This window comes from Hemitrygon akajei, chromosome 2, assembly GCF_048418815.1.
Source record: "Hemitrygon akajei chromosome 2, sHemAka1.3, whole genome shotgun sequence".
In the NCBI taxonomy this organism is placed as follows: Eukaryota; Metazoa; Chordata; class Chondrichthyes; order Myliobatiformes; family Dasyatidae; genus Hemitrygon; species Hemitrygon akajei.
In genome coordinates, this window is record NC_133125.1 from 110,265,990 (window position 1) to 110,289,466 (window position 23,477).

The 23,477-nt window shown below is 41.4% G+C and overlaps 1 protein-coding gene across 1 annotated transcript in view; it reads right to left on the bottom strand.

The window, feature by feature from the left end:
• The window catches only part of LOC140715298 (glypican-6-like), a 777,401-nt gene that overhangs the window by 304,157 nt on the left and 449,767 nt on the right, over positions 1 to 23,477 (bottom strand). The window contains exon 3 of the mRNA XM_073027266.1: positions 12,378 to 12,769. Within this exon, the coding sequence (XP_072883367.1) occupies positions 12,378 to 12,769 (392 nt within the window). The remainder of the gene's footprint in view (positions 1 to 12,377; positions 12,770 to 23,477) is intronic.

The following is a 23,477-nucleotide window of genomic DNA, read 5'->3' on the forward strand; positions in this document are numbered from 1 at the left end:
TAGGGATGCCTAAATGCATTAATTCTCAGATTTAGATTTAACCTGTGATGAACAGAAACAAAAGATAACACAAGGAAATCTGCAGATGCTGGAAATTCAAGCAACACACACAAAATGCTGGTGGAATGCAGCAGGCCAGGCAGCATCTATAGGAAGAAGCACTGTCAACGTTTCGGGCCGAGACCCTTTGTCAGGACTCAACCATAAACGAAGGGTCCTGACAAAGGGTCTGGGCCCAAAATGTCGACAGTGCTTCTTCCTATAGATGCTGCCTGGCCTGCTGTGTTCCACCAGCATTTCGTGTGTGTTGCAGAAACAAAAGATATTGAAAACAAACACAAAATGCTGGAGGAACTCTGCGGGCCAGGCAGCATCAATGGAAAAGAGCAAACAGTCAACATCTCAGGCTAAGACCCTTCATCAGGACTGAAGGAAATAGATGAAAAGTCAGAGTAAGAAGGTGGGGAAGAAATACAAGGTGATAGGAGAAACTGGGAGAGGGGGAAGGGTGAAGTAAAGAGGCGGGAAGTTGATTGGGGAAAGAGATAATGTGCTGGAGTCTGATAGGAGAGGGCAGAAGGCCATGGAAGAAAGAGAAGGCGGAGCAGCACCAGGAGGTGATGGGCAGGTTAGGAGATGAACTGAGAAAGTGAAATGGGAATGGGAACAGATTTGAGGGCAGAGCTTAGGACGATGGCGCTTAATGGGGACTGCTTTGCTTGCATCTTCAGACACAACTCTATTTCTATCTTTAATATCTCTTTTTATTTCTTTTCGGGGTTCTTTTGAAAACCCTGACCTAGAGTTACATACTAACTCTGGTTCTTTGCAGGAATGGGACCCGCTCTCAAAGCCTCACGACCGGCCGTTTCTCGATATGCCAAGGACGTGGCCTAGAAGACCAGTGTACCTTCAGGGTGTTGGATTTTCATGGTTTTGGAGGCGGGCAGATTCGAGATCGGTGTCGCTCCTGCCCGATGTGTCGTGGGAGTACACGGATGATCGAAAGCAGTGAGCTGGCTGCTGGTTGTGTGCCCAGAGACCCAAGAACTTTGGGCACAGAGCTCGGAACAAGCGACGCAACAGACTTCTAACACTATAAATCAGTGAGTTGTTTGTTATGTCTCCCCTCTTGCTGTGAAATGGGGACACCTCTTTTTTCCTTATTAGGGAAGGAGGGAGGAGAGGGTGGGAGAGAGGGGGGAGAGAGAGAGAGGAGAGACAGAGAGAGGAAAGAGAGAGAGAGGGGGAGAGAGGGAGAGGGGAGAGGGAGGGGAAGAGAGAGGGGGAGAGAGAGGAAAGAGAGAGAGAGAAGAGAGAGGGGGGAGAGAGCGGAAAGAGAGGAAAGAGAGGGGGTGAGAGAGATAGAGGAGAGAGAGAGGAAGAGAGGGAGAGGGAGAAAAAGAGAGACTGACTGTCTGTGGTATATATCAAATTACCAGGTGAATGAGTAGTTTTTGGAGTACTGCAAGTCTGTGTCTTTATTGATGCTGTGCTGTACACTTGCGTGCTCGGTGGGGGTTGCTGATGCAGTTTGCTGGTGGGGGAGGGGGGGTCATCACTTTGCTGCTGCTTGTGCGTGGGAGGGGGCAGCTGGGGGGGCTTTGGGGTTCTAATATTTAACTGTCATTCATCCCTTGAGGCACTCCTCTGTTTTTGTGGAAGTTTGCAGAGAAAAGGAATTTCAGGATGCATATTGTATACATTTCTGTCATTAAATTGAACCTATTGAAAACGGGGCATTACTGGAAGTTCAAGAAATCGATGTTCATGCCATCAGGTTTGAGGCTACCCAGATGGAATATAAGCTGTTGCTCCTCCCACAAGAGTGTGGCCTCATTGCTGCAGTAGAGGAGGTCATGGACTGACATGTCGGAATGGGAATAGGAAGAGCAATTACAATGGGTGGCCACTGGGAGATCCCACTTTTTCTGGCTGGAGATGCTCGGTGAAGAGGTCTCCCAATCTACGTTGGGTCTCACAGATATACCGGAGGCCACACAGGCCCACCAAACATAGTATATGACACCAACAGACTCACAGGTGAAGCGTTGCCCCACCTGAAAGGACTGGGGCCTTAAATGGTAGTGAGGGAGGAGGTGTAGGTGCAGGTGCAGCACTTGTTCCGCTTGCAAGGACAAGTGTCAGGAGGAAAATCAGTGGGAAGGGATCAATGGACAAGGGAGTGATTCCTACGGAAAGCAAAAGGGGGGGAGATGTGTGTGGTGGTGGGATCCCGTTGGAGATGGTGGACGCTACAGAAAATTATGTGCTGGATGCAGAAGCTGGTTGGGTGGAAGGTAAGGACGAGAGGAACCCTATCACTGGAAGGATGGAGTGAGGGCAGACGTGCTTGAAATGGAAGAGCTGTGGGTGAGGGGACCATTAATGGTGGAGGAAGGGAAGCCCCTTTCATTGAAGAAGGAGGACATCTTCTTAGTTCTGGAATGAAAAGCCTCATCTTAAGATGCTGGAACTGAGAGGCACGAGAACACTTTAAATTTGCCTTTGGGCAAATTCAACAGCCTATTCATTGCCCTATTGTAGCTCATTTGTATTGAATTTCATGCAGCTTGGAGACTGGAAGGGGAGTGGAGGTGAATTCATAGCCGAGTGCAGCAGATGGCTAGAAACATATCCTGTTTCTAAATTATAACTGCTCACAATGATTACCATGCAACTACGTAAACATATTTCACTGTTGCTCCATGACTTTAGAATAAAAAGTACATTGTCAACCAGACTACTTGCAAGGAATTAAATATTCCTTGAAAATTTGTAAAATTTGAAAATATGTTTGAGTTCTATTTTGCAGTATTAAGTCAACAAGTTCCAATTACATAGTACTACCTTCAAATGTAGTACCCAAGTTCCACCGGGGAAACCTTAGTTCACATTGCAAGAGGGCTCCCAAAACTGAGGAAATTAAAATAACATATTATATGTTACATAATGTATACAGACCATTCTCTATACATTATAAGTTCTCCATATATTATATGTTCTTTATGCATTCTCTATGTATTATACTTTCTCTGGACATTCTCTATACATTATATGTTCTCTATACATTCTCTATACATTTATAAGAAACATATTAACTGACTGCCAGATGTTTTTCACAGCAAGCAATTATGTTAATTTAATGAGAAAGATATTAGAAACCAGAGAATGTTGTTTAGAATAATATATGAAAGAGCTATTTCATCATTCAGGTCCTGTTCACCAGACGTGAAATTTTGACAAAATGTTTCCACTATGAGGAAGCTATTGCAGATGTACATTCCAAATAACAAACTATAAAACATCTCCTTATGCACCAAGGGAACCTCAGCATTTAATTGGTGTAATACTCCAATCAGTTCTTGATCCCATGATCAATAACTAATTATCAGATCTGCCCCAGGCTCTGGTCCCAACCCATGACTACAGGTTCTCTCTGATACCTCAATGGCATAGCAGATGAGCAATCTGCAAAAGGACCAGTCAGAAGCACCAAATGCATTGAGATTTTATCAGCTCGGCCCTCAACTAAAATAGTTTCAAGGTACCACCCAACAAGCTTTTCACTTACTAATCAGTGACAACAAATTTCTAGACAACAAAAATCACTGGGACCAAAGAGGAATGTAGAAATTAAATTATAATAAGACCATAAGACAATGGAGCAGAATTAGGCCATTCAGCCCATCAAGTATGCTCCACCAATTTATCATGGCTGACCCAGTTCCCTCTCAACCCTATTTTCCTGCCTTCTCCCCATAACCTTTCACACCCTAACTTATCAAGATTCTAGCATCCTCCACTTTAAATACACCTGGCCTCCACAGCCGCTTGTGGCAAAAAATTCTACAGATTCACAAGCCTCTAGCTAAAGAAATTCCCCCTCATCTCTATTCTAAATGGCTATCTCTTTATTCTGAGGTTGTGATTTTAGACTCCTCCACTAAAGGAAACATCCACTCTATTGACGCTTTTCAAAATTCGATAGCTTTCAATGAGATCCCTCATTCCTCTAAATGCCAGTGAGTACAGACCCAGAGCCATCAAACGCTCCTCATAGGAAACACCTTTCAACCCTGGAACCATTTTCATGAACCTCTATTCAATCCTCTCCAACGTCAGAACATCTTTCCTTGGATAAGAGGTCCAAAACTGTTCAAAATACTCTGCGAGGCCTCACCAATGCCTTATACATCCTTGTTTTTAAATTATAGTTGCCTCAAAATGAATGCTAACATTGCATTTGCCTTCCTCATCACCAGTTCAAACTGCAAATCAACCTTTAGGGCATCCTGCATGAGTACTCCCAAGTCGCTTTGTACCTCTGATTTTTTAATTTTCACCCCGTTTAGAAAATAGTCTATGCTTTTCTCCCTTCTACCAAAGTGCATGACCATACTCTTCCCTAAATTATATTCCCATCTACCACTTTGTTCATTCTCCCAATCTGTCTAAGTCCTTCTGCATCCTCAACATTACTTGCCTCTCCACCTATCTTTGTATTGTCCTCAAAACAGGCCACAAGGCCATCTATTCTGAAATCCAAATCATTGCCATACAATTTTAAAAGAAGTGGTCCCAACACTGACCCCTGTGGAACACCACTAGTCACCAGCATTCAACCAGAGAAGGCTCCCTTTATTCCCAATCTTTGTCTCCTGCCAATCAGCCAATGCTTTATCCATGCTTGTATCTTTCCTGAAAAACTGTGGCTCGTATCTTGCTAAGCAACCTCAGGTGTGGCAACTTGTCAGAAGCATTTTAAGAATCCAGGTACACAATATAGACCCAATTCTCCTTTGCCTATCCTGTTTGTTATTTCCTCGAAGAATTCCAACAGATTTGTCAGACAAGATTTTCCCTTAAGAAAACCATACAGACATTTTACCAAGTACCCCAAAAACCTCATCCTTAACATTTGACTCCAACATCTTCCCAACCACTGAGCTCAGGCTAACTGGCCTATAATTTCCTTTCTTTACCCCCCCCCCCCTTCCTTCCTGAAGAGTGGAGTGACATTCGTAATTTTCCAATCCACTGACACCATGGCCAAATCTAACGATTCATGAAAGATCATTACAAATGCCTCCACAATCTCTTCAGCTACCTCGTTCAGAACCCTGGGGTGCAGTCCATCTGGTCCAGGTGACTTCTCTACCTTCAGACCTATCAGCTTCCCAAGCACCTCCTCCCTCATAATAACAAATGCACTCACTTCTGCCTCCTGACACTCTTGAACATCTGACATACTGCTAGTGTCTTCTAAAGTGAAGACTGAAGCAAATTACTTATTCAGCTCATCCACCATTTCCTTGTTCCCATTTCTACCTCTCCAGTGTTATTTTCCAGCTGTTCGATATCTACTGTTGCCTCTCTTTCACCTTTTACATATTTGAAAAGAAAAACTTCTGGTATCCTCTTAGATGTTATTGGCAAGCTTAGCTTCATATTTTACATTTTCCCTCCTCATGGCTTTTGTGTTGCCTTTTGTTGGTTTTTAAAAGCCTCCCTATTCTCTACCTTCCCATTATGTGCCATCTCTTTTGTTTTTATGTTGGCTTTGACTTCCCTTGTAAGCCACGGTTGTGTCTTTCTGCCTTTAGAATACTTCCTCTTTAGATGTATCTATCTTGTGCCTTCTGAATTACTCCCAGAAACTACAGCCATTGCTACTCTGCCACCATCCCTGCTTTGTCCCCTTCTAATCAACTTTGGCCAGCTCCTCTACCATCCCTCTGTAATTCCCGTTACTCCACTGTAATAGTGAACTTATCCTGCAATTTGCGAGGGAGAAGCTGAAGTAAGATGTATCAAAATTTAAAAGATTCAAATTACATTTATTATCAAAGTATGTATGCTGAGATTCATCTTATCCAGACAGCCACGAAACAAAGAAAGCCCTAAGCCTGTTCAAAGAAAAAAAACTCCCAAACACAAAAAAACCAACAACAAAACATAAACCCACCCATTACACAAAAAGCAAATCACGCAAATGGCAAATGAGCTGAACTGAATATGGACTCTGATTTTGTGTTTTACTTTCTAGGTTTTCACTCATTCCTCAGCACAATTTGGGGTTTTTTTTTGCGTATGAGTTGGCATGATGCTTTTTCTTTGAACAGGTTCTCTGGTTTTCTTTGTTTCGTGGCTGTCTGTTGAGAGGACAAGTCTCAGGCTGTATACTGCATAGATACTTTGATAATAAATGTGCTTTGAATCCTTTGAATATGGAGACATCTGATTTAGCTTCTCCCTCTCAAATTGCAGGGATCACTGCTTCATTAGGGTTCCTCATGAAATTGGGTTCATTACACAACACCCAGTCTAGAAAAACTGATCCTCTAGTGGGCTCAACCAGAAGCTGCTCTAAAAAGCCATCTACAAATTCTCTCTTAGGTTTCAAAATCAGCACCAACCTGATTTTTTCAATCTACCTGCGTATCAAAATCCCCCATGACTATTGTAACAATGCCCTTTGAACATGCATTTTCTATCTCCCATTGTAATTTGAAGCCCACATCCTGGCGACTGCTCAGAGCCCGGTATATAACTCCAAACAGAGACATTTTACCCTTGCAGTTCCATAGCTCTACTCACAGCAATGCTACATCTTCCGATCTGATGTCGCCTTTTCTAAGGATTTGATTTAATTATTACCAACAGAGCCATGCAACCCCCACTGTCTACCTGCCTGCCCTTTCAACATAATGTGTATGCTTGGACTTTAAAGCTCCCAACTATGATCTTCTTTCAGCCACGACTTAGTGATGCCCACAACATCATATCTGCCAAACTAACGGCACTACAAGATAATCTACCTTATTTCATATAATGCATGCATTCAAATATCACACCTTCAATCCTACATTCATCACCCTTTTCAATTTTCTCTGCAATTACATTGCAGGTCATTTCACTGAGTGCATTTTTGCCCTAACATCTGCCTGTCCTTCCTGTTAAGTCTCACTACCACACTGTCTCTGCTTGTATACCAACTGCCCCATCCGCACCCCTATCACTCAGTGTTCCATCCCTCTGCTCAATCAGTTTAAGCCCTCCCCAACAGTTCTAGCAAACCTGCCTTCAAGGATATTGGCCCCCCCCCTCAGGTTCGGGTGTAACTCATCACTTTTGTACAGGTCGTGCCTTCCCCACAAGAGATCCCAATGATCGAGGAATGTGAAACCCTGCCCCTTGCACCAGTTCCACAGCCATGCATTCAGCTGCCAAGTCATCGCACCCTTACCCTGAGCGGTGCATGGCACAGGCAGCAATCCAGAGATTACCAGCCAGGAGGACCCGCTTTTCTGCTTTCCACCTAGCCCCCCAAATTCATCCTTCAGGACCTCCTTGCCTTTCTTACCTACATCATTGGAAGACTTCTGACTGCTCACCCTCCCCCTTTCGAATGCAGTGGACCTGTACCGAGACATCATGACCCTGGCACCTGGGGGGGCAACATACCATCCGGGTGTCTGTATTGCTTCCACAGAATCCCCTGTCACCACTGCAGCCCTTATTTCCCCACTTCCCTTCTGAACCACAGGACCAGACTCAGTTCCAGAGACCTGGCCGTTGTGGCCTTCCCCTGGTAGACCCCCACCCCTCAACAGTTTCCAAAGTGACAGACTTCCCATTGAAGGGGAACAGCCACAGAGAAACAACAAACATTAAATAAATTGGAAAGTATTCAATGAGGCATAAATAAATGAATATCAGTTCATTAGGAACAGGATAACTTGCTGGTAATAAGAAAAAAATGGTTGAAATAATAACTCAGTATTACAAAAGGAGCTAGCAGGAAGGAAATAATATGGAGGGGGACAAAATAAATTTAAATCAGAATGATGGGATAAATGGATATTTAACTTTAGAGACAATAAAACCCCCGTTGAGGACGCATCCAAACATTTGGTTACAAATGGACATGAAAATTTTGGTAATGTTGGAGTAAGCCAGGCTGAGATAAAGCATCACATGTACAGGGCTCAATGTACAAAAGGAGCAAATCCCACTTGTTTATATCCTCTGTGCCTCATTTCCCTTTTGCTGAAACACTGTGAGGATCTGATGAATAGAATGTGTATTGTCCTAATCACACGTTAAATGTTGAAGGAGATTCAAACTTCACATTTTAATACCCAAGCTATTACTAAAACTGAGATTCCCGGGTTATATACCACTGTGATTGAAATGAAGGAGCAGATAAAGCAGAGCAAAATCTACCTCCAGCCTATACCTCAGAGGGCAGCAGTACCAACAACTACTACTACAATTATATAAATTACAGTAGTCTCTAACACTGATCATAATAAGCACAACACCAACACAACATACCTGCATAAGTATATTCAAGTCTACGATGTTAAAAGTAAGATACAATAGCAGAGTAAGTTTTAAAATAGGTTATCCAAGTTAAAGATTTTAATATGACAATTATATGCAAAGAAAAAAGGGAATAATATTATTGCAAATAATTAGAAATAGTATTATTAATTAAACTGGATTGTTATAACTACAGACACAGTTAAGTTACTTGTACTAGTTGTAGAGTATCACTTTAAAGAAAGGGCTGCTATCTCGCCAATAGCTGCTGGCTAGCTGCAGTTCTAGAGTTCCTTGTCTGCCAAGAGGATGAAAACAGTGAATCTAGCCTAAACACTGGAGTTTATGCAGACGCTGCTAATCCAGGGGAACACATAGAAAATTCTGGAGGAACTCAGCAAATCAGGCAGCATCTATGACAGGGAATAATGAATCAATATTTCACGCCTAGACCCTTCATCAGGACGCTTTATCAGACATCAAATATATCAAAGGTATAAAGGTATACACCTTCATCAAAGGTATAGAGAAACAATGGCAGGAGGATTGGAAAAATGAATCAAAGTGAAGGCATTTCTTTTCTAGTCACCCACTAGTTAAAAAGGTCTCAGACTATTACTCTTTAAATCATAGAGATATTTGTGAAATTAACAAGACTTAGGTTGGGGCATTGTGGGCTAAGCAATTATTTAAAGATAATAGGAAGACATCCTACTGGATTATGTGACTGTGGTAGTCCAGAGACAGTTCAGCATGTTTTGCTGAGTTGTAATCGATATAAAATTGAGAGAAGCATATTGTTCAAGAGGCTGTCTGACTTAAATGTATTCCGTTTCTCTGTTAAATCTTTGTTTGGCCATCAAGAAAACCACTATCTGATTGAAGAGTTTATTATTCTGTTTCTACGTGTGACTAGTGTATACTCAAGAATTTGAGTTTCTTGAAACTCTGTAACTAATTATACATCCTGCGGAGGGAGGAGGAGGAGGAGGAGGAGGAGGAGGAAGAAGAGAAAGAAGAGGAAGAAGAGGAAGAAGAGGAAGAAGAGGAAGAAGAGGAAGAAGAGGAAGAAGAGGAAGAAGAAGAAGAAGAAGAAGAAGAAGAAGAAGAAGAAGAAGAAGAAGAAGAAGAAGAAGAAGAAGAAGAAGAAGAAGAAATATATGTGTTACAATGAATCTAGCCTCCCATCTTCATTCTGGCCATGGCCGGACATGAAAGTGCAGTCACACGAAGTTCAAGTTCAGTTTACTGTCATTTAACCATATTGCCGACATTCCATAGAACATTACAGCACAGAAACAGGATTTTGGCCCTTTTTGGCTGTGCCGAACCATTTTTTTTTACCTAGTCCCACTGACTTGCACCTGGACCATATCCCTCCATACACCTCTCATGCATGTACCTGTCCAAGTTTTTCTTAAATGTTAAAAGTGAGCCCGCATTTACCACTTCATCTGGCAGCTCATTCCACACTCCCACCACACTCTGTGTGAAGAAGCCCCCCCCCCCCTAATGTTCCCTTTAAACTTTTCCCCTTTCAACCTTAACCCATGTCCTCTGGTTTTTTTCTCCCCTAGCCTCAGTGGAAAAAGCCTGCTTGCATTCACTCTATCTATACCCATCATAATTTATATATCCCTATCAAGTCTCCCCTCATTCTTCTACGCTCCAGGGAATAAAGTCCTAACCTATTCAACCTTTCTCAGTAACTCAGTTTCTCAAGTCCCAGCAACATCCTTGTAAACCTTCTCTGCACTCTTTCAACCTTATTAATATCCTTCCTGTATTAATATTCCTCTGGATCAAGGTGCACAACACAGTACAGAGAACTCACACATAAGGTAATGTTACAACAAATAAATTAACAAATAATAAGGTGCATTTACGATACAAGTTAAAAAGTAAACAATATAACGCTACTGGCACTTCATCCTGATGGGACCTGGGTGGTGGCAGGTTGCTCAGTTGTCTCACAGTCTGAGAGAAGAAACTGTTTCCCATCCTAACAGTTATTGATCTCCTGCCTCATGTAGAGAGTCAAAGAGGGGAGGGATCATTAACAACGTTAAGGGCCCGGTGTATGCTGTGCTCCTGATAAATTGCTCAAATGGGTGGAAGAGAGACACTGATGACCCTCTTGGTAGCCCTCACAATCCTTTGTAGGATCACCCTCCGCCAATTTACTGGTAAGCTTTTGTAAAACCTTAAATGAAGGTTTATGTATGTTTTTTTTTATCAATTAACAGCTCTTTTATGTCAATAAGCACTGGCGGGAGAACAATTTGGTGGTTATGGGGTAAAAAAAGATGAATGGGTTTGATGAAATTGCCCTAAATTCAAGGGGCTGAATAGCTACTTTCTGTGCTGTAACATTTCCACAATGTTATGAGTCGATGACACCTTCTATGCCAATTCTCACCGCTTACATTTTATGTTGCCCTTTGTCCTGAATCTGTTAAACCTTGGGTAAGGTTACAGCAGAGAATTACCCTCTGTAATTCAGTTAAAATGTATGTAGCTGATCAACACATTTATCATATATTTAGCAGAAAAACTGACATATTGCAGATTAATTTTCAATATATTGACTGAAGTTTTATAAAAAAAATCATTGTCAGCCTAATTGAGAAACATGTCGAAATACACTGAACTCCAACTCCACTGTTTTATCTCCCATTGCAAGCAAGGCTGTTGATACGCTCCTCTGGCTTCAGATTAGAAATAAGTTCACAGAAGATAGCAGGAAAAAACAAAACACAAATTTCTGCTTGTCATGCAACTGGGAAGTGAACCGCAATGGAGAGCAGATGCAATATTTTTTTTCGATTACTTTATTTCCACATTCAGCCTCACCAAATGGTAATCTCTATTTCAAGACAGACCCAATTTTATATTATTATCCCAAGAGCCTGTTTTACTTGTTGACAGATAAGTTGTCCTTTGCTTTTTGTCTTGTACTTGCGTGTGTATAGTTTCCAGCTACGCTTGTTGACATTCTGAAACTACAGAGAAGCACTCTCGACAGGAGTACACTGGGACTGTTGAGCAATTGATAACACTCGTTCCTATGGAATCATATAAGGCAGACTGGAGGAGACAAAGTACCCAAATAGAGAGAAACAATAAACTACACACCATTCCTCTTTGCATTCCTTATCTCAGGGGAATTATTTATTCCATCAGAGGGAGATTTATTCTTACATTTTAGCTGATTTTATTTAAAAGAAATCCAAAATATCCAAATACTTACACCGTTCAAAGCCAACAATCTTTGTATACTATAAACAAAAAAAAAGATAAATTTGTCGTGCTAGTTATTCAGGTGACCTCACATCTTCCCTGGGCAGACAGCAAAAATAAATTCAACATTCATTAGATTCTGTGCAATTCCTTCATGGGTTTAAACGGTCAACTGTGAAAGGAAACCTTCAGAAAGGACATGCCCTTGCCACCCTTTTCTTTCTCCTTTTTTTAACCGAAAAGGCATTACTGTTGATTAACAGAAGCTTAACAGACAGGAAGAGGAAAGGATCCATCTCTTTAGGGAAAAAATTACACAGTGGAAAACAACCTTAATCGTAAAGAATTGCTTACTTTTATATACTGATTTATCACGTTAACACAGATTCAATATTATCAGTCTCTACATTGAAAATTTAATATTGGCCATTTTAGTGAATATGGAGAAATAATGGTTGATCTATCACATTAAGCAGAATCTTCATTTAACTTCCAGAAGGTACATTTCAAGAGGATGAAAAAGTGCAATACCAGAAATCTAACTGCATGGATGGTTGCCAATGGATTGGTTGAGCTCAATGGCCTGAAACCTGATGTAATTTTAGACATTTTCAAATTTCATGCCATATTATAACCTGACCTGCTGCTGTCCTACCCATCTTTAGATTTTCTTTCATCTATACCAAAATGTGTATTCGTATAGTAACAGCTTAAATGTACACACTTTGAAATTCCTGCTTAACAGTATTATGGCAGCATTCATTGTGAACGGTACGTGCAGTAGTGAATAAGAGGAATATATATCTTACCTTTGATACTCTGTTGGCAACTTCCCTGCCAACAGTCAAACCCTGTACAAAGGTCCGAGCTGCGATAAAAGCCCTTGTCACCTGTATTTTCAGCTTTCGAGGCACGTCTCCAAATGGCTTGAGCTGGTCAGTATATTTGCTGATGCATTCGAGGTAGTCCTCTGTGAAATGGTATTGGGGGTTTACTAGCTGGAACATTCGTTCCAGTAAATGAGCCCAAAAATCATTGAGCATTTCCTCCAGATTTACATTGCCACCTGTGTAGTAGCGTTTTAGTTCTGTGAAGAGATCTTGAAACACTTCAGAATTTTGCATGTATAATTGGCCATATGTCCGTATAAACATGTCATTCAGTGACTTCTCTGAATTTTCCAAAAGTTCTCTGAAAAACTCTGCAAAAATAAGGACAGAAAGGAATTAGATATTCATATAAAAACTTAACAGTCTTAATCAAGTATCAATATTTGAAGTATTAAAATATCAGTAATTTGAAAATTCATGTTTGAATTCATGCTATAAACTAATCACAAGGGTATCAGTTAAAACAACAACCCCATTTACAACTCTTCAACAATGAAAAATGTACTGTACAGAATCTATTTTCTCAGGTACATGCCGTGTTTGAGGATGCTAATATCAACTGCATTCTTTAATATCTATGATATGATTCATGTGATGGTTTTAATCGTGTGATGTAAAGGTTATTTTAATGCAGACCAGCATGAAATGAAACCTTGGGTCGCTGACATTGATTATTGTGGCTCTTGCATTACCAGTTTCTGTTAAAGATGATAAGAGCATTTACCAGTGATCAGGACATGTCTAAGAGGAGAGATCTGTTTTGATCACTTTAGGGACAGTGCTTTGTATATGTGCATAAACAGTGCAATGTGACTCACAACTCCAAAGAACCGAGTTCAATCTTAACCACCTATTCCCTGTGACTGTATTCTTCCCTTCAGGATTTTGATTTCCTTCCAAATCCAAAATCCAATAAATTGCATAGGCTGATTGTCAGTTTCCAAGAAATATTCTTAAAGCTAGACGAGCAGCAAATTGTTGCACAGATCAGGCGATAATTCCTGACACAGTTTCACTAAGCACTGACGTTAACATCAGTGGAATACTGAGTGTGGTTACCAAGGTCTCACTTGTGGATAACCACAACCATTCTGACATTCCATTTGGATCAAACAATGCAGACCTAAAGTTACAGATAAAATAAATGAATTGGAGGGGGCAGTTCATTTCTCAGAGAGTACTTTAAGATGGTTAACAATAAGGCTGCCAATCTTTCCAGGTTAAAGTTTCTGTACTGCATCCTTATTCTTTTGATTGAACTAGTGACCATTTCAACTACTGAACAGTGTTTGCCTTATCTAAGTCCAGTTGAAGCTGGACTTTCTGATGAGTGGATGCTACTGTAATCTGAAATACCATTTTAAAAACAGCTCTTGTGATAGTACCACAACTTGCCATTGGAAATACTTCTGTAACAGTCGAAAGATAAGCTAATTGTGATCCTCACATTCTCCATTATCTTCTAAGAGCTGACAAATTTGGATGGAATCCTATTTCCTGCCTGAATCAGTAAGAATGATTCAGCGTAATGAGCATGTCAGCACTTACAGAAAGATTAAAATGGTGTAAAATGGTGCTGGTGATGCCTCGCGACTACTAAGTCTACATCCACACTAGACCGGATAATTTTGAAAATGCCGGTTTCGTATAAAAACGATAGGCGTCCACACTATGCGTTTTTGAAAATATCTCTATCCACATTGAAACGGAGATTTTGGCGAATCTCCTCCTACTGCGCATGTATGTGTAGGACACATCGACCGAAAACAAGCGACATGTTTGGTGTTGAATCTCGCTGTGAAAGTACGCATTTGTGTAGTTACAGACTAGAAAAACTTAAAACAATGGACACCTGTTGGCTCTTGTGCAGGAGAACTTAGAACTAAAAAAAAACAAATACTGGAGTGTACGGTGGCAACCAACAGGGAGATCACGGACAGATTGACCTGGCTGATGACAAACATTGAAAAACTGACTAACTGTGTTGCATTAATAAAGCACCTTGTTAAATGTATAAAGCATGTCTGCATCAGTGTTATCTTGTATTTCCATACAATGTTACATTAGGCTGTAACACATCTATTGTCAGAGAAGTACTTGCATAAATAGGTAAACCACCTTCATACGAGCAAGGACAGAAAACGGCAAAGTGAGTACAGTATACTTATTTATTCAGTAAGTTATGGGTCTGAGTATTTTGTGAGTACATTTCTAACTCTTTTGGCTTCATTCTCATTGCCATCTGTTCTGAAATTGTTAGGTTGTGTTCAAGAAAACAATGAAACAGCGCGATGCTGTCTGATAGCGTTTTCAGAAGTCTCCGGCTACCCCGTCCACACTGATCTGCCCGAACAGAGTTTTCAAAAATACCCACCCTGGAAAGCGTTTTTTAAAAGCTCTGGTTTCAGGAGGCAAAAATGCCGTTTTAGTGTGGACGGAGGGTAAAAATGAAGAGAAAAAGCTTTGGTTACGGATTTATCCGGCATAGTGTGGATGTAGCCTAACTGGTGGCGAAAGGCAAAATAAAGAGAACTACTAAACACTTTATTACTAACAATCACCACCACCAATGGAGAGGCGCAGAGGCAAGACTAGGTGAGTGGTGGTGGGAGGATGAGGAGGCAAAGGCGAAGGTGAAGGCGAGGCATGTGGAGGCAAGCAGAAGCTGAAGTACGGGAAGTCTTTGCTTCAGAATCAAGGGATATCTGATCAATTTATATAAACACACCCATAAATTAAAAACCAATTAAGATAATTAAAACTGATATACAATAAGCTATAGTTAAACAATAAGCTATAATTTTTTTTCCAGGAAGCGACGTCTCCTCATTTGAATGGAGACAGCTGTGCTCTTGCCAGGCTTGGCCGCTGGCACACTGCATGGATGACTTCACTGTCACCAGTGAGACCACAGGCTGATCAGCAATATGGATCAGTTTGACCCTGGGAGCCACACTCAATCACAGCAAGAGTTAGGTCATGTCCTTTGGCAATTGCTGCATGAGTACTATAATCCTTTCAATGTGAGGTCTGAATACCCAGAGGTGTGGGGAATCTGGTCTGTAGGCAAGAATTGCTTGGTGAAGATGGGCAGGCTGAATTAGAAAATGGGGCTACAGAAACAAAGATCTCACTCGATGGCAGGCAAGAACCTGGTTATCAGGGACAAGGTGCTCTTACTGTTACTGCACATAGCACGGCTGTGGCCCATACCTTGCTCCTGCTTCATGGCAGTTGCTCAAGTCAACTTCCTTTTCATCTGGAGATCCAGAACAGATCATGCCCTTCGGGCTGTGCTGCACAGATCTCCAGCAAAGGTGCGGGAGTGGTGGAGGTAAAAGGTAGAATGTACCCGAGTGGCCACCTTTATAAGTGGCTGCATGAAGCTGGCCCTAGAGGTGGAGTATGGAATCACTACCTGTTCCCGGTGTTGAGAACGATGGCCCTGACCTCACTGACAGTAGGACCCTGACATACTAGCTGGTCTTCATAGAAAACTTCTTTCAGAAAAAATCACTTTGGATGGGAGCAGAGAGTGTGGAGACAATGAGGAAAGAAGGCAGTAAAACATTAAAACATACTGCCTCAGATCACCCAACATTAGAATGGAGGATCCTTGGGAAAATCGGAGACTGCAGCTGCCTTACAATAAACTTGCGTATATTTCAACAAAAATTCAATTTAATATGACAGGTACGAAAGCCAGAAAATCTATAAATCCTTGACTAAGAATTGCATTTTTAAGCCTGTGGATCATTTAGCTTTCTGAGACCCTTTAATTTATAAATACTTGTTTGCACTAAATGTCAGAAGTTATTGATATTTGCCTTAACTTTTCAAACTAAGCTCTAAACCACTCCCTGTTGTCACATACAACAGTGCGGAATGTTTGCTGGGATTCAGGGATCTTTCGCAGATGTTGCTGTCTATGACTTCTCTCGATTTTATTGAAGTGTGAACTTAATGAAGCAAAGCCCCCTAAGTGAAACTCTGGCAACAAACTACACAGGGTGATCTATAAACAATCTAAATTATCTACTTGGAAGATAATAAAAATTTAAATTAAGTTATGTTTCTTACTCTAATGGAAACAACATGCCCTGATTTTCTACTGCACAGCACATTATTCCCATGCAACATACAAATCTGTGTACAAATTTTCATAAAAGAAAGTAGGGCTTAGAGAATTGATGGCAAAATCTGTAATTTTCCTTCAAAGTTCTCATGCTGTGGATATGCATAATGGACCAATGACCCATGAAGCACGCCTGCATGCTATTTACATGACCTCCATTTACACGAGCAAAGACTACTTACAAACATGCAGGTCTTCATAGAGCACAAGAGACCCACACGGTTAAAACACCTATGACACAGACTGAAACACTGGCGATACACTGCAGATAAAAACTTACTGCACCTCACACGGTCAGATCACCATTAACCACCATCAATCTTTGACACCACCTTGCCCTCCCCTTTGCCTGAATCTAACTCTTGAGGTCCTACCTGCAAACCAGTCCTGCTTCCTATTGAATTCCTCCACTCCAATAGTGACAAGTTGAGGAATTAAATAGGAAGAATGACTTTTGAGAGTGCTATAAGCTTGCCCAGTGCTTATCAAACGTGCAAAAGGACTGTATCAAATTAAATGCATTGATGGTTAAATCAAGCAACTTCCATCGTCAAATCAATCACTGTGGAAAACAAAGACTCTGGCTATAGATATTTTGCATCCTCTTGAAATACAGCAATTAACATTAGCACTTTTCATATTATCAGAAATTATTACCCAAATAAATGCAGTTGGAGATCAGCAGAAGCACAAACATTATAAGTAATTATTTAAAACATATTACATTCAATTAACAGCTATATCAAAGAGGAGAATATGCATTTTGTTAGATCTCAGCATTCATCCTATTATTATGCTTTAAATCACTTGGTTCAATTAGCCTGAAAAGGAAATTTAAATCAAATCTCGAACAAGAGGAGATCTGCAGATGCTGGAAATCCAAGCTGCACACACAGAATGCAGGAGGAACTCAGCAGGCCAGGCAGCATCAACTTAGTCGAAGTTTCAGGCTGAGACCCTCCATCAGGGCTGGGAAAGAAGCCAGATTAAAGAGATGGGAGGAGGGGGAGGCATACAAGCTAGAAGGTGATAGTTGAAGGCAAGTGGGTGGAAATGGGGGTGGGAGTGGGGAGAAGAAGAAAGAAGCTAGAAGGTGATAGGTAGAAAATATAAAGGGCTGCAGAAGAAGGAATCTGATGGGAGAGTGGACGACGGGAGAAAGGGAAGGAGAAGGAACTCAACGGGGAGGTGATAGGTAGGTGAGAAAAGGACATGGGGGGGGCAAAGTGGGGAGGGGGGAGGGGGGAAATTATTACCGGAAATTGGAAAAGTCAGCGTTTACCTGAAGTTAGAGAAAGCGATAAGCATGTTTTACTCCTGTTAATTAAACTGAGTTTGTTTTTGTCAAGGAAATGAATGTGACAGAATTATTTCATCGTGCTGGCAAACTTGTGTGCATGAGTTGAAGAAAGGATCTGAGAGTTGTGATGTTCTTATGATTAGCAAACCTGTCAGCATTCACATCCAGCCTACTCATACAGAACAGCAAGACAGCCACGGCCAGCTCAAACTCACTGGCTATAAAATGTCGTAATCTAGGATCAGTCTAAATAGTAAGAGCTGAATCAATTCAAGTATTGTAACTAATGTACAAATGTAAAAACAAAGCTGTGGAAAATTAGAACAGTTCCATTTCTTTGTAATTCGGAATGTTCGAATAGTTTAGGTGTTGCCACAATGCAATATGTGCATTTTGTTGTCCTGAAAAATCAGCAGTGCCTTATCTTGAAAATAGAAAACTGTCCTCTGGATTACATCAGAAACTGCCATGCAACTTGTGATTTCCACATTAGGATCAGAGGGGCTAATGTCAGCCCCCGTGTAGCATTATCTCTGAAACCTTGCAGAGGAACTTGGATCATACTGCTTGGGGACTCAACTGTACACCAATTAATTCCATAATTGAGAGGGCAATGTACTATGCAAGCCTAGAAGTCTGTCTGAATCCCTTCCCTTCGGTGTTGTTTAAAGAGTTAAAGCATCATCATGTAAATAGGGGTGCTATAAAAAAGCATCATTATGTAACAAGCAATATGCCATTGACGTTCCTTCAGCACTGAGGAAAAATATATTGCTAAATTGAATGTGATGCTTTGACAAGTGTTCAGCAATAAAATTTTGAGGTTTTGCAGAAATCCAAATTAGTACATTTCTTGTTTAAAAAGTATGATCCAGAATATTGCTGGTGACAAATTTAGTGACTCATTGGCAAAGTTGCTGCAGGGTGGGTAGGAATCAGAGACTCACTGACAATGGTGTGTGTGTGTGTGTGTGTGTGTGTGTGTGTGTGTGTGTGTGTGTGTGTGTGTGTGTGTGTGTGTGTGTGTGTGTGTGTGTGTGTGTGTGTGTGTGTGTGTGTGTGTGTGTGATGCGTAGAGAATTAAGGACTCGTTATTATTGCCGATGTTTGGATAATTTGAAATACGGAAGGTACCTATTTTATTTCCATGGGGAAATGAATAAGACTGGAGAAGCAAATAAGGTCACAGTGTCCGTGGCAAAAGTAGATTTGTGCTTGCTGATTTTGTGCAAGGATTAATTTAGTTGCAGGATTTTGCTAAGTGCTGTGTTTTAGTTGCCTTATTCACCTCTCAGGGTAACGTGGTCCAGGTTTCAGCAAAACCTTATAGAAATAACATTGTGTTAAACTTAGTGATCTCCATGTGAATATTACCCTCAGATATACTTTTATTTTATTTACTTAGACACACAGCATGGTAACGGGCTCTTCTTGCCCAACAAGCCTGCACCAGCCATGTGACCAATTAAGCTCGTAACTTTTAGAAAGAGGCAGGAAACTGGATCACCTGGAGGAAACTCACATGGTCATGAAGAGAATGTACAAACTCCTTACAGAGAGGTGGAACTGAACCCGGGCTGCTGGAATTGTAATAGCATGACGCTAGGATCAGAACTAGGCGATTCAACCCATTGAATCTTCTCTGTCATTTAGTCATGGCTGATTATTTCTGTAACACTACTCAGATTCATAATCTGATTCAAATTGTTTTATTTATCACATGTACATTGAAACATACAGTGAAATGCATCCATGAGGAAATCTGCAGATGCTGGAAATTCAACAACACACACAAAATGCTGGTGGAGCACAGCAGGCCAGGCAGCATCTATCGGGAGAAGCGCTGTCGACGTTTCGGGCCGAGACCCTTCGTCAGGACTAACCGAAAGGAAAGATAGTAAGAGATTTGAAAGTGGCGGGGGGAGGGGGAAATGCAAAATGATAGGAGAAGACCGGAGGGGGTGGGATGAAGCTAAGAGCTGGAAAGGTGATTGACGAAAGTGATACAGAGCTGGAGAAGGGAAAGGATCATGGGACGGGAGGCCTCAGGAGAAAGAAAGGGGGAGGGGAGCACCAGAGGGAGTTGGAGAACAGGCAGAGTGATGGGCAGAGAGAGAAAAAAGGGGGGGGGGAACTAAATATATCAGGGATGGGGTAAGAAGGGGAGGTGGGGCATTAACAGAAGTTAGAGAAGTCAATGTTCATGCCATCAGGTTGGAGGCTACCCAGACAGAATATAAGGTGTTGTTCCTCCAACCTGAGTGTGGCTTCATCTTGACAGTAAAGGAGGCCATGGATAGACATATCAGAATGGGAATGGGATGTGAAATTAAAATGTGTGACCACTGGGAGATCCTGCTTTCTCTGGCGGACCGAGCGTAGGTATTCAGTGAAATGGTCTCATAGTCTGCGTCGGGTCTCACCAATATATAAAAGGCCGCACCGGGAGCGCCGGTGCATCCTTTGCGTTAACAACCAACACAACCTAAGGGTGTGCTGGGGCAGCCCACAAGTGTTGCCACAAATTCCAGTACCAACATAGCCTGCCCACCATGTTTGGAGGAAACTCAGCAATAAAGCTAGCTCCGTTCCCCTCTCCCTCCCACACAGACAGTGCTCCAACTCCAGGAACAGCTGGCTTTCACCTCCTGCCTCCAGTGGAGTCACAAACTTGCAATCTCAGGATTCCAGCCATTGGGCTTCAACTTCCATATTCCCAATCAACTGTGCGGCTTTGGTATTAACCAAGAAATCGCCGACGACTAAGGATGAGGACCCTAGAATCCAGGCCTCAAGCTTTGGACTCGCCAATGACAGGACCCTGAATACCAAGCCCTGAACTCTGGTATTCACTGAATCGTGTATTCCACAGATTCAGCACTGCCTGCCTGAAGAAATTCTTCCTCATTTGAGTGCTAGACAGACATCCATTTATTCTGAGGCTCTACTCTCTAGTTCTGGACTCCCCGTCTAATGAAAACATCCTCTCAGTGTCCACTCTATCCAGACCTTTCAGTACTGAATTCCATCAAGTACAAGCCCAGAAACACCAAACATTCCTTGTACATGAAGACTTTCATTCCTGGGATCATTCTGGTGAACCTCCTCTGGATCCTGTCCAGTGCCAGCACACCCTTCTTAGACACAGGATCAAAGTTGCTGACAAGATTGCAGTCTGACCTCAGCAATACATCCTTGCTTTTATAATCTATCCCTCTTGACATGAGGGGTATGGACAGGATAAATGCAAGCAGGTTTTTTCCACTGACATTGGGTGGGACTACAACCAGAGATCATGGCTTAATGGTGAAAGGTGGGAGGTTTACGGGAACATGAGGGGAACTTCTTCACTCAGAGGGTCACAAGAGTGTGGAATGAGCTGCCAGCACAGTGGTGCAAGCAAGTTTGATTTCAACGTTTAAGAAAATTTTGGATAGGCACGTGGATGGTAGAGGTATGGAGGGCTATGGTCCTGGTGCAGGTTGCTGGGAGTAGGCAGTTTAAATGGTTTCAGCATGGACTAGATGGAGCAAAGGGCCTGTTGCTGTTCTGTACTTCTCTATGACTCTATATGAATGCTAATATTTCATTTGCCTTCTTTAATTCTGACTTTAGAGAATCATGAACTAGGACATTCAAGACTTCTGAAATTTCTCCCCATTTAGAAAACAGTCTACACTTTATTCTTCCCTCCAACGTGCCTATGACATCAGAGTTGCAGCAATTGTGACTTCAGATGAGAAATGCCCAGATTTTTAAAAAAGATACAAGGCTACACAAGTGTTATCAAACAATTGGAATCTGAGCCTCGGGTTTTCTTTTCCAAATAAGAACTGCGAAGACAGATCATGTTGGTAAGATAAGAACAAAGGGCAAGCTTGATTTTAAGAGGAAAATTTATACACCATACAAATTCGCTTCTCTCACTGTTGAAGATTTACCTTAAATATCGTTATTGGACAGGTTTCTAATACAAAACTAGAAATGTAGTTTTCTCAAAACAAGCAACATTTTTGTCAAAATCTCAGTGTTTTATACAAACTGAAGACATTTCGGGCTGAGTATCCTTTATCCGAAATTCCGAAGTCTGAAATCTGAATTTGAGCACTGACATGGCGTCACAAAAGGAAAATTCCACAGGGAACTGGGAAGGTTCCCAGGCGACGCACAAGACTCTGCTCATCACAGACAGTTCTGATAAGTGATCTCATGTGTGTTGAACAGAAGTTAATGAAAAATAGAAAAGCATTGCATAAAGTGAAAAATGAAGATCTATTATGACAAACTGAAAATTGAAGGTAATAGTGAACATTCAGCAGGCTGGTTGCAGAAATCTTAGAAAAGGCAAGATTTAAAAAAAATAATAAATATAAAGCATCTGCTGATCACAAAGCGGCAGAGAAATTCATTGATGACTTTTGCGAAGATCATTGCTGATGCAAATCTAACACTAGAACAAGTCTACAATGCTGATTGAGGAGGTACCTAACAAAGTGGCCACTGCATGTATTTCTGTACTTTTGTAGTGTTCTGCTGCTGCAGCCCAGCCACTTCAAGGTTTGATGTGTCGTGAATTCAGAGACGCTCTTCTGCACACCACCATTGTAACGTGTGGTTATTTGAGTTAGTCTCGCCGTCCTGTCAGCTTGAACCACTCTTGTGATTATTCTCTGATCTTATTCATGAACAAGGTGTTTTTGCTCACAAAACAACCACTCACTGAATGTTTTTGTTTTTCAGACCATTCTCTGTAAACTCTGGAGGATGTTGTGCACGAAAATTCCAGCTGATCTGTAGTTTCTGAGATAATCAAACCACACCATCTGGCACCAGCAATCATTCCTCTGTCAAAATCACTTAGACCACATAACTCCCCATTCTGATATTTGGTCTGAACAACAACTGAACCTCTTGACCATGTCTGCATGCTTTTATGCATTGAGTTGCTATTGTAGGGTAATGTAATTGGGAGAAATGTACATAATTCACCACCACAAACATTGAGTTGGGGTTTCACTTTAAGAGGCTGGTCTGACGTGATGATGTTATTACAAAAAAGTTTTTAAGCAGGCTGTTGTGGTGTAGGTTTTGGAACTCAATAAAAAGTATTACGGGTTTTGTTAAACATTAAAATGTCTCACTTTGTTTTATTTGCAGAAACATACATAGTTGACCCTAGGACAATTCAACTGCCAGGACTTAAGAACTTTTTTTAAAGCTATTATTAATGCTTTTTGAGTTAGTGATTTAGATGCATATCATATTATTACTGAGTTAAGTATTGTATGTAATGAGTTTTTGCTACAACAAGTGTATGGGACATTGGAAAAAATGTTGAATTTCCCCATGGGGATGAATAAAGTATCTTTCTATCTATCTATCTATCTATACCAGAGTTATTGAACATGTCGGCCAATGCAGTCTCATTAAAACTGCTAGAGCTTTGGGAGCCAAAATGCCATCACTTGGTTTGTACACGCTGAGGCCCAATTCACCCTGCGAGAAATCTCCACCAGCAACACCAAATATTTCTATGTGGTTGCGTCGCTCAGCAATTCCACAGGGGAGAGAGTGGTGAGTCTGC